Source organism: Danio rerio, chromosome 25 (assembly GCF_049306965.1).
Source record: "Danio rerio strain Tuebingen ecotype United States chromosome 25, GRCz12tu, whole genome shotgun sequence".
NCBI lineage: Eukaryota > Metazoa > Chordata > Actinopteri > Cypriniformes > Danionidae > Danio > Danio rerio.
Genome location: NC_133200.1, coordinates 20,454,364 through 20,467,266, shown reverse-complemented (window position 1 = coordinate 20,467,266; position 12,903 = coordinate 20,454,364). Strand labels below are relative to the sequence as shown.

Below are 12,903 nucleotides of genomic sequence, written 5' to 3'. Positions count from 1 at the left end.
TTGCAAATTTATTTTAAGAAAACTAATTATGTAAAATATAGAGATTGCATTAAGATAAAACATAGAAAAGAAGATTGAGTAATATAAAAAGCAGCAAAAAAAAAAAAAGAAATTAAATAAGGGGTACATTTCAGGACTTGGGCCCCATTGCTCAAGTTGCCTAGGGCCCCCAATCCACTAAATCCGCCCCCGTGTATGGATGTTTCTGTACTAGAAGGGCATACGCTGCATAAAACATATGCTGGAATAATTGGGGGTTCATTCGATTTTTTATTTAAGAGAAAAACCCATTGAGATCAAGATCTCAATTACAAGGGTGACCTGACCAAGAGGTCCGCAAACACACAACTTATGAAAAAGAAATTATAATAGTATTGATAATAAATAGAAAAATAATATAATATAAAAAACAGTTAAGTTGTTCAGCTATTCCACATACAATATATTAAAAACCCATTGAGAAATAGACTGTTGTTGTTTGATAAAAACGATAAAGCAAAACGATGTAATTGGGATGAGCTTAAACATTTTTAGTTTAGACTGAAGAGTATTCCAGGATGAGGTGGCGGCATGACTAAAGGCTCGTTTCCCTATTTCAGTTCGAACCCTGGGAACAATCAAATGATAAGATTCCCTTGAATGTAGGGCATACTGGCTTTTTGACTGATGAAGAAGGGAACTTGGGTATGAAGGCACCAGTCCCAGAAGATACTTGTAAACCAGAGTCATCCAGTGGGTGTACCTTCTTACATACAGAGAAATGAACATAAAATTCATTTCTCTGTGGCGACCTCTGAAATAGAGACTAAGCTGAGAGAAAGTGAATGAATAATTCCCAGAACGTCCTCTGTAGGTTCTAAATGCTTTCATTACGCAATCTAGGTTTGAAGAATCTCCCAGGAACATTTTCTTTTCTCCGTAAGTCAGGGGTGTTCAAACTCTGTCCTAGAGGGTCGATGTCCAGCAAAGTTTAAATCCAACCCTAATCAGACACACCTGGGCTAGCTAATCAAGCTCTTACAAGGTTTTCTAGAAACATCCTTGCAGGTGTGTTGAGGTAAGTTGGGGCTAAAATCAACATGGCACCAGCTCTCCAGGACCGAGTTTGGAAACCTCTGCTTCAAGTTGTTATTAAAAAAAATCCTGCAACTTTCTGGGTAAGTTAGTTTTAGGATACCGTTTTCTTGATTACCAAAAAGTAATCTTAACTGGTACCACACAATATTCTTGTGTTGGATTGAAAAAAATAAGGACTAAATAATGGCATATTACTTATAAAATATCCAGAGTTCTGCTGAGTTAATGAGCTCACAAGTCATTTATCCATAAATTAGATTGAATTTAAGATTTTTAATTAAAAAAACTTTGACTTAGTATATCATAATTTTGTTTTTGTCTGATTACTGTTACAGTGCTGTTGAGGACTCTGCTATTCATTCATATTTAGAATGATTTTTGGATTTTTATCATCTTTGGTGTAAACAGGCCTCAAGAATGTGTAAAATAGTTCAAAATCATGACTGGATAAATATTTGACTTTCTTTTTTTACAGCAATTAAGAATAATGAACCTGAAATTCAATAATAAACTGCTAATGTGTATAAAATTACACACCAGAAACATGACTGCTGACCTTTGACTGAGGTCTGAAAAAAGATTACTGTGGAAAAAGGCAGCGGCTATAATTCCACTTCTCCTCAGCGAAACCCGCAAATGTGTGCTAATTTTCCAAAGTAAATATCTGAGTAAAGTATCCGTAGCCCCACAGATGTGAACTTTTCCTCTTATTTGTGATCACCGGGGATTGAAGAGTTTGTTGTTCTCTGTCAGCACACCTCTGTCCGGCAGCCAGGAGTTCTCATCTTTTATCTCTTCCCCAAATTCTGACCTTTTCCCCTTGTTATTTAGTGCTACAGTTAATGGGAGATTTAAATCACTAATATGAAAGAGGAAAGGACTGTTAGGCGGCCTTTGTAAGGACCAGGATGTTGAACTGACAGCATCACTCAGTATTATGACCTCTAAATGTACAGAGCCATCCTTTTTAGTTGGTTCTCGGTCACATTTATCATAAACAAGCTATTGAAACACCTTATTTTCAATATGTGAAAATGTGTGGACATTTCTGTGTTGAATGAGCGAGACTTTTGGTATCAACTGCTTCTAGTTAATTTTAGCAGTACAAAACAGATTATTTTGAAAATATATCGCTCCAGTTTGTCCAATTTTTTACATTGTTAAAAAAAGAAGTAGGAATGTAGGGAGCGTAGGGTTTGTCAGATAATTAGGAGCCAAATTAAAAAAACTTACACATGGTTCCATAAACGGTTCTAAGATAACACTACCTGACAAACGTCTTGTCTCCGATCCCAGTTGTAAGAGCAACAAATAATAACTTAATTTCTAGTTGATCATGAAGTGGCTGAGGGTATTTTTCAGATTAATCATCTGTTGAACTGCATCCCAAAAAAAGTACTGTAAAAGGCCCAGTGGAACCTGCATAGTCCCAAGATTCTCACAGATATCAGTCAAGTTTGGTGAAGGAAAAATCATGGTTTGGGGTTACATTCAGTATCGGGACGTGTGTTAGATCTAGAGAGTGGATGGCAACATCAACAGCTTGGAGGTAAGACATTTGTGCTGGCCATTACATTACAAACCACAGGAATTTTTCAGCAGAATAGCGCTTCTTCTCATACTTCAGCCTCCACATCAACGTTTCTGTCCCAGACCTGAATATTATTGAGCATGTGTGGTGTAACTCTGGGAGTCCTGCAAGAACGCTTTCTTTGCCAGTCCAGATGACTTCATTAATATGTTTTTTAAGTCACTGCAGAGATGTATGGATGCAGTCCTCCAAGCTCATGGAAGTCATCCACAATATTAAATTTTTCTTCACTGCATCATGACTTTATATTCTATACTAAACATTATTTCTGTAGTGACAAGACTTTTTTTTTTAAGCAAAGTCAGACCTTACTGTAACGGTGGGGGAGATGACATACACAACTGGGGTAAGATCCAATATGCAGGTTTAATCGTAGTCAGGCAAGCAATACAGGCACGGTCAATACAGGTGCAAATGGGTATATACAGGCAGTCCAGAATCGTAGTCAGTAAACAGGCTATAGGTCGTAAGGCAGGTGGCTAAACAGGAGAACAAGGATAAACAAGGCTGGGTCGAAACACGGGAAACAAGACAGGGAAAATGTGCTGTAATGTCATCTACTGATCAACAAGACTCATCTGTGTGGCTTATGTAGTGAATGCAATCAGTCTCTGTTAGTCCTCAGGTGTTGCAAGTGTAATCAGTCTAGATGAGTGAGCATGGGCGTCTGGACGAAGTGCATGTCTGAATATGTAGTGCAGGAAAAGGCGGAAGTGTAGTCCATGGTTATTGTGTGGGAACCAGCGATCTATGGAGAACGATCGCTGGTTATCGTGACATAACCCCCCTCTAAAGAATGGATTTCAGACACTCCAAATTCTGTTCAGGTGGGAGGTGGAGTGGAGGCGGAACAGGGGGAGGGATAGAGGGATAGAGGACCATGCAGCTGGGGCATACCTGGGCTGTGGAGCTGAGGTGGGCCTGGAGCGTGGAACTGTGGAGGGCCTGGAGCATGGAACTGCGGAAGGCCTGGAGAGTGGAGCTGTGGAGGACCCGGAGCATGGAGCTGTGGAGGACCCGGAGAGAGGAGCTGCAGAGGACCCGGAGAGTGGAGCTGCGGAGGACCCGGAGCATGGAACTACTGAGGGCCTGGAGCGTGGAGCTGCAGTGGCCCTGGATCATGAGACAGAGGAGTGCCCGGAGCATGGAGCTGCGGTGGGTCTGGAACATGGAGCTGTGGCCGTTCGGGAAACTTAGGCAGCGGCTGCCCTTCAGGAAGCTCAGGCGGCGGCAGCCATTCGGGAAGCCCAGGTGGCGGCTGCCATTCGGGCAGCGGCATTGACTATGGCTGCGGTGCTGGCGTCGACTCTGGCTGCGGCGTCGACTCTGGCAGCGGCGCTGGCAGCTCTGGCAGTGGAAGCTCTGGAGGATCTGGCAGCTCTGGAGATGGCTTTTCAGGAGCAGGAACAGACTTGGGACAGGAAGCCATCTTGTGAGCTGGCAGACTGGGAACAGCCATCTTGTGAGCTGGCTGTGTGGGATGAGTCGCAAGCCCCTTTGCCAGCGGGTCTTGCTGTTCTTTGCCCTCCCCAAACATATTTTGGATTTTTCTCCACCTCGCCTACGATGAAGGGGGAACCACTCATTTGTAGAGCAAGATCAGTATATCATGCTAGCGTCCAGTGGGGATTGTGCAGTGGAATGTGGGAATATAGTAGCTCTAAAAGTCCTCCACGAAAGAAAATCATTAAACATAACTCACAAATTTTTGTGAGATGGGCCAGATTTATAAAGTTCTCCACGTACACCTCAATGGACCGTGCTTCCTGACAAAGACGCATGATCTTTATTCCCGCTGGATCCCTTATACCGGCCGAGTCTTCTGTAACGGCGGGGGAGATGACACACAACTGGGGTAAGATCCAATATGCAGGTTTAATCGTAGTCAGTCAAGCAATGGTCAATACAGGTGCAAATGGGTATATACAGGCAGTCCAGAATCGTAGTCAGTAAACAGGCTATAGGTCGTAAGGTAGGTGGCTAAACAGGAGAACAAGGATAAACAAGGCTGGGTCGAAACACGTGAAACAAGACAGGGAAAATGTGCTGTAATGTCATCTACTGATCAACAAGACTCATCTTTGTGGCTTATGTAGTGAATGCAATCAGTCTCTGTTAGTCCTCAGGTGTTGCAAGTGTAATCAGTCTAGATGAGTGAGCATGGGTGTCTGGACGATGTGCATGTCTAAATATGTAGTCCAGGAAAAGGCGGAAGTGTAGTCCATGGTTATTGTGTGGGAACCAGCGATCTATGGAGAACGATCGCTGGTTATCGTGACACTTACTGTGCTAATTTGCGCATTTGTATTACATTCCGTTATTAGGACCATAAGGTAAAATGAAACCATACAAGCAACTTCTTGAATAAAATGTAGCATATTTATGTATCTTTATTAGTATTTAAATGCTGCAATATAGTTTCTTAGTGAAAGGAAATGTGTTTTCTAATAAAAAGGCAACCTTCACCAAGATTGGACGCGACACTGGGTAGAGTCTCCGCTGGGTCCGAGAATGACAGCCGAATATCTCAAATGTGTATTATTATTAAATGTAGAGATGAACATGGAAGGTAGATAAACTGTTTTTATCTGTTTAATATAGATCGATTACGAAGCGATTGTATCATCATTAATTAACAGTCCTGATGAAACCGATATAAAAATCACAACACACAAAGAGAGGTAAACATGATAATTATAACAGAAATATTATTGCTTTGGAGCTTAAACAAACTTTATAAAACAAAACAATATTACGCACGCATTTTAACATCCAGCTGTTCTGTGTCAGTTAAATAAGTTGACAGTTCAAAATTTTAACCCAACTGGTTATTGGGTTAGTAAATAAATAACCCAATAAAGATGAAAAATAACCCCACAAAGCACCAAATATTTTTTACTCAAACACTCAGTAAAATAAATAACTCAACATTTTTTTGAGAATATCTGTGTTGACTGGTCCGTATCCGCACAGAATGGAACAGTTAGGCAAAGAGAACCATTGAACCCGGAAGTGGAAAAGTGGCTGAAGAGTGCCCCACAAAGGGTTAACACCAGTATAGGGAGGTATTTGAAAGTGATCAGGGTTCTTGGATACTTTTTTTTAAATAATGTGCTTCAAAGTATGTCACTCATGAAATATGCTTAGCATCATGTTAGCATGATATAAAACAGGACTTTCTAAAAGCTGTAAAGGTAAACTTTTACAATGAATTTTGATATCCACTATATATCTGAATGTTTGTTTTACACTTCAAAGTTAAGAATTAACACCTCTTCAGTCAAACAATTGATGTTACAAATAATTGTACTGCAAGCTTATTGCATTTGCAATGGTTTGTTTTTAGTTGTTTTAATGTAAGATTCCAAAACAGTGCAACCCATAATTTAGATCACTGAAGCCAGGTTTGAAGAAAGACTAAAATGACTGTTTTTTGCCTTCAAAATTTCATAGCACTTCACATGACCTACAGTTTTACTATTCTGCTTAAAAAAAAGATGAAATTAGAACAGCGTTCACTGGTAGAAATCGACACGACGGTCAGAAAATAATAACTTCAACAAATTACCTTGGTCAGAGAGGATCTGATGCAGTGAAGTCGAAAAATATGTTAAGTAAAAAACTGTACATTTTGAATGCTTATATTTTACTTTTCGCCTTATGTAACCTATTAGCATGCATATTGATAACATTTAAGAATAAAAACTTTGATTTCAGGGGGACTTTTGAATCCTAGATCGCTAATAGCCTACTGAATGACTACGAACGACTGTTCAAACCACAATTTACCACCTTTAAAGACAGAAAAAGAGAGCGAGTAGATTTGCACGTCTCTTCACAGATGCTCAGCGGCGCATGTAAAGATCTCCGTCCATTATTATTTGTCCCACAGCTGAGATGAAAGGCTCGCCTGAGGCAAGGAACGCCAAGACCCTTTCAAAAACTGAAGGCTTCACAGAAAAAAATCAGCAAGAACATTGTACTCTAATTGTTTGCCTAAAATGAATAGGTCTAGAAACGACTGTAAGTAAATGTTTTGGATTCTCTCGAAGAACTTGTCAGTTGCAGCCTGCGACATAGCAGACAGTAAAAGTCTCTTTGTTTTCTCTTAATAAGTTTACGTTTAATCAGGTTTCAAACATTAAATAAATGAATGGCTTGGTTCAAAGTCAGATTTAAACAATGTAAGTGATTTCAAAGTTTTCCCGTTATGAATGGCTATTGTAGGGAACGGAATTTAGTCATTTTGTGGGTTTTTGATTTATTTACTCTGGCAGCTACCATCAAACAAACTCCCGCAGCAAAACTCTAGTAACACTTGTGTTTTTGTCGATGGTTTTGACACCTAGGGTGAATTTTTAAAATGCTGACCCAATTTACGACCCTCATAAACTTGTCAAGTGAACGAGGCGAGATTTCCTTTGTCGAAATGTTATTAGAAAGCAAAGAATGTTTGCTCTTGACAAAATACTTGCCACAAAAGGCCACCTCTTCAAAAATAGCCTTGTTTTTCCACAGAAGAATCCTTCCTGGCATTGCCCATTGGGTGCTGCTGTTTTCCTGCTATTCTTTCAACTATCACTGATGCCTTCCTGCTTTGAGCCTTTATAAAGCCTGTCTATTAGTCAATAATCACAGAAGAGACATTGTACGGGAAAATATACACTTAAAATAACATTTAAAATAACACATTTTTAATTTGATCATAATTATTATTCTAAAACCTTCAATTTAATTTTTTCAATACATGTATTGTTTTACATTATCAATATCATTGCTATTATAAAGGTTTTTTTAATAAAACACAGAGACAAATGTTAATCCTTAATCATATATATATATATATATATATATATATATATATATATATATATATATATATATATATATATATATATATACACATTCAAAAAATGTTAAAGTTCTCATATATCATAATTAATTATTAAATTAATTTTAGATATTGTGAATATTTAAATTTTCCACCTTGCTGTTAGATGATTCTATGAGTACTCCTAACAAGACACGACATGATTCACAGACCGTAAATATCGATATATTCTTTATTTCTTTCTACAGTTGAAAACATGAGGAAAATATTTCAAGAGATACCAAGGAAATGCATCTAAACAATCTGAACACAAGAATTGTGCTACAGTGCGAGGCATTTAAAAATAATACAAAAAAAGAAAAAGCACACTGAATAGAAATAAAGTCCTTTACTGCAATGAAAATGACTCGATCAAAAGCAAACATGCAGCCTAAATCATGCTGGATTATTAGAATATTCTTCAGTGTTTGTTACCTTGAAAACCACTTCAAATCTCTACAGAGAATACTGCTCGTATATTTTCTCCTTAAGCTCCATTAATATTAAATTCATATTAATACTCATATCATATTGCACAAGCCCAAAAGTGTAAATTTATTCGAGTGGATGCTTCGGGGGCCAAGGGGGGATTACAATCATTTTGAAAACATTATGGAAATTGGATGGTCATATTCCAGATTCAGTGCCACCGTAGAAATTATCCTGAAATTAGATTTGCTCCCATCATACATCTCATTATACGACTGGGACGTCAAAGCTTATACTGTAAATGTGTGGCCCTTTATAAAAAAAAAATTGCTAACAGAAGAAATATGAGACCGCTTTGGCTTTTGAAGGTGGTTTTTGTTTGTACCAGAATTGATATGTTATAAAATTACGCTAAAAAAATCTACTAAATTCAGTAGCACACTGCAATTGATTCAACTGCACCTGAGATCTGAGGCACCAAAATCAAATAAAATCATCAAATAATAATAATAATAGACAATTGAGTGCCACATTTTTAATGTAGTTGAGGTTGTAAAAATGCTTTACCGTACTTTCAGGAATATAAGTCACAGTTTTTATATCATCACTTCAGGGTAACAAAAACCTCACAAAAAGGTTTACAAAACACCATTTAATTAAATTTTAAATAAATATTTTTAACAATATGAATGTTTACATTTTTTCAGAAGTTTAGAAATCAATGTTTGATTAAATAACCCTTATTTAGTTTTAATCCGAACAAATGAAAACATTTATTAGTTTGACCAAATGTCATTTTTAAATAAAAAAAACAAAAACATGACAAATTCTTTTATAGAAAGGTTGTAAAATTAAACAAATTAAATCTTAATAAAACATTTATAAACCTATTAAATCTAGAAGTTCCAAAGTATCAAATTTCAAATAGTCTGTGTGAGTAATACCCTACTTTACATTAATTCTTAAATGATAAAAAATGTAATTGTGCAATGATTTTTCCTCTCAAAAATTCAATTTTGACCTGCTGTGACTTATTTTCTGTAAAATATGGCAGCTCAGTAAAAAAAAAAAAAAAAAAAAAAACTTGATTTAAAGCAAACATTGTTTCTAACAGATCAAATGGCAGCTTTCCTTACATAATATACAAATCAGCAAAGAGCACAAGATTATTTTCGGACTTTACCTAATTCAAACTACTTCATACGGTAGGATATAAAACAGCTTGAATGCATTTACAAGCAAACTAACACACTGATTGATATGAAAAGTAATAAACTGTTACTTTTATTTACAAGATCACCTCTTTCTGATTGGCTGTTTAATAGGTCTGAAATACTTATAGGGGTGAATAAATAATAAGAAGGTAGTTTAAACATTAACAATTACTCACCTTCAAATGGTTTCAAACCATGTATGTCTCTTTCTTATGTTGAACACAAAAGAAGATATTATGAACAATGTTATTTGGGGAAAAAATACCATGGAAGTCAATGGTTACTGGTTTACAAGTTTCTTCATCTTATTTTTCAATAGAAGAAAGAAACTCAAACAGGTTTGGAAAAAAATAATTGTTGACAGAATTTCACTTTTGGGTGAATTGTCACTTTGGCATAATGTGTCCTCCAATAATATTGGCAACTTTGGTAAATATGTATTTTTATCATTTAATCTTTTGTTCAACATATTAACAAAAAGATACATTTTATCACCCACCCCCCACTGACAAAGGTCCAGAATTTGCCCCATACATGAGCTCATTTGTCCTATTTTGACAGCTATGCCATCATAAAATGTGGAATTAACCCATCGAAGGCTTTAAGACCAAGCGGAATGTGACATAAGTGAAGTAAACTACTTTGTTGTTGTTAAATACAGAAAAAATTCATTCTACATCTTGGACATTATTCTTGATAGAACAAAATTATCAATCACATAGCAGTTAATTTGAATACTAATTAGGCTTTTGTTGTAATCCATGAAATTTCAAATGTACTTTTTAGACTAGGAAAATATTGTGAAGCTCTGTAATATAAAATTCTGACTGATGAAAGCTGAATGTGCTGGCCAGTTTGTGATTTGCCTAATAAATGACAATTGTCTGAAATTTATTTTCTACTGATATAAGATGTAATAAATTTGTGTTTTAATCTTTATTTTTAGAAAGACATTTGATCCATCAAAAATCGTGGTTTTGATGATCATCCAACAAGCCAATCCAGCTGAAAATAGTGCCTAAAATGTCACAGAATGGAGTATTTAAACCTCATAATCACATTCAAAATGAGGTAAAAAATAAAATAAAAATAAAAATCTACTTAAAAAAAAGAACCACCGCTTTCACCAGGCTGGCTACGTGCCTGAAAATATATTGCTTTATTTCATATTTTATGGGTCAAAATTATACATGTTTCTTTAATGCCAAAAAACGTTAAAATATAAAGCAAAGATCATATTTCCACTTTATCAAATGAAATGAGTGTAGTTAACTCAAAATTTACTGAAAATTAATTCTACTCATTTGAAAAGAGTTTTGAACTCAGTGTTGAAGATAATGAATTAATTAAATACTTCATTACTTCAACTTAAATGGAGTAAGTTCACGGTACTCTTATAGATTAGTTTTTTTTAACTCAAATGGTTTGAGTTGCCTTAACTTATTGGGTTTTACAGTACTCAGTTGGTTTGACTTTTCTTCATTTATCTGGTTTTACTGTCAAATTGATCCATTTATTAAAATCAAGTGAGTTCACAGTTGTCATTAGGATTAGTTTTTAAACTTAAATGGTTTGTTACAATTGGTTTCCTCAACTGTTTTGAGTTACATTAACTTTTTGGGTTTTACAGTGTACAGTAAATTTATCAGAATGTAATTCTTGATTAGTATACACTGTCAAGAACTTAATTTGGACAACCTTAAAAGCAATTTTCTGATTTTTTTAACCCTCAGATTGTAGATGTTATACCAGTTGTATCACAACCTTATATTGTAATATCCTCATACATCAAACATCAGTGGAAAGCTAATTTATTCAGATTCAAATAATGTATTTAAAAAAAAAACTCTTTTTAGACTCTAATGACTGGCTTTGCTGTCTAGGGTCACATTTTTGTGCCACAAATATTGTGACCTCAAGGAATAAGTATATTCACATTGATATTTAACCTTTTAAAATATAAATATGAGGTAATATCAAGACAAACTCGCTCATTTTCACCCCAGTATTCCTTGCTCATATTCACTAATGCCAATATATATAAACATATATTTTAAAATATAGTTTTACTTACCAAAGCTGCCAATATTAGCGGAGAACACTGTATATAAGTATTGAATTGTTTTAGGAAGGGTGACGCTGTGGGTTTGAGCTTAGTGTGTTGTTGGTGGTGGTTTGGCTCGTGTGGCGATGGTGACCTCTGTTGCTGAGAGTGAGGCAGTGCAGGTGTGTTTGAGAAAAGAAGGAATGATGGGAAGTATAAAGAGGGAGAAGGAGAAATAGAGAGGAGAGGTTGAGAGAGAAGTGGGCGGGGTTTACTCGTCGCAGCCCAGCAGCTCCATTCGCAGAGTGATGCGCTCATGCCACGCCCACGGCAGCACGCGGACGAATCGCGCGTAGAAGGGCGGGTCAAACACATTCTTTTTGTGCACGTTGTTGTCACTGTTGCCAGGGAAGATCTGCAGGTGAGGAAGAAAAGATTTAAGACGGGGTGAGATGAGGACGAATCTGACGGAGAGAGGAGGGAAAAGGAGAAAATGTGCAGCCAACTGATCATATCATTCAGAAAAGCTGCATTACTTTCTTTAAAGGTGATCTTATGAATTTTTCAAGTTGTTTTTTTTTTTTTAATTAATTAGTACATCTCAGAGTTTTGTAGATAGGTCGAGAGACAGACAGACAGACAGACAGATAGATAGATAGATAGATAGATAGATAGACAGACAGACAGACAGACAGACAGACAGACAGACAGATAGATAGATAGATAGATAGATAGATAGATAGATAGATAGATAGATAGATAGATAGATAGATAGATAGATAGATAGATAGATAGATAGATATATTTTAGTAGGCTAAACAAATTTATTAATTAATTAACAAAATTAAACAATTTAATGAATAGCTGAAAGAACATTTTAAACCTTCCTTCTAGTTTTATTATTTTCCAGCTAATATTAATGTTTATTTAATTTAATTTACAGATTTCTTTCAATAAACAATTTTGAAACTACTTGTAATTTAAGCAGTTTTGACTATTTAGTAACTGGCATAAAAACAAATAAATTTAATTTAAAAATAATCTAAATTAAATGCAGCAATGTGTGACCCAATTTTTATTTTTTGTGAAAATTACATTTAAATGTTAAATATTAACAGGTTAACTTAATTAAATTTTTTGCACATATTAAAACATTTTATTTTTATAACATTTTTAATTTTCTTTTACTATTTTACACTTACAATGTTTCTATAGATTAAGTTTTTATTAGTTTGACAATTTAAAAAGTTAAACTGAATGTTTATTGATGGAAAACACATATTAAAAGGGACCCTCAAAATCAAATTACCCTACAAATGATTTACCCTCAATACATCCTCTGTGTATTTCTCTTTCTTCATTCAGATGAACACAGAAGTAAACAGTGTAGTTTTAAATATTTTCCTGTTTTTTTATGCTGTATGACGGTGTTGGGTAGTGGCAATTTTTGCCATTTCCAAAATCACATAAATCCATAGTAAAAATAACCCATACACCAAAAGAGAGTTAGTGCATGTCTTATAAAGCAGATCGATTTTTGTAACAAAAATATTTCAAATGTTTAAGTTATGAAAACAAATCATTGGCTTCCAGGGGCTGCTGAATGCAAGCTCTAATCTAGACAACTTATAAGAAGAATTTATAGCGGCAGCTTCTGTGACTGTAGACAAATTTAGAT

At 35.6% G+C, this 12,903-nt stretch overlaps 1 protein-coding gene across 2 annotated transcripts in view; it reads right to left on the bottom strand.

The window, feature by feature from the left end:
* Positions 1–7,713: 7,713 nt before the first annotated feature.
* The window catches only part of mfge8b (milk fat globule EGF and factor V/VIII domain containing b), a 54,728-nt gene continuing 49,538 nt past the window's right edge, over positions 7,714–12,903 (bottom strand). Inside the window, 1 exon segment of one of the 2 annotated variants that reach the window (NM_001080990.1) lies at positions 7,714–11,640. In NM_001080990.1, coding sequence (NP_001074459.1) covers positions 11,497–11,640 — 144 coding nt within the window. In that variant the 3' untranslated portion in view covers positions 7,714–11,496. 2 annotated transcript variants of the gene reach the window in all.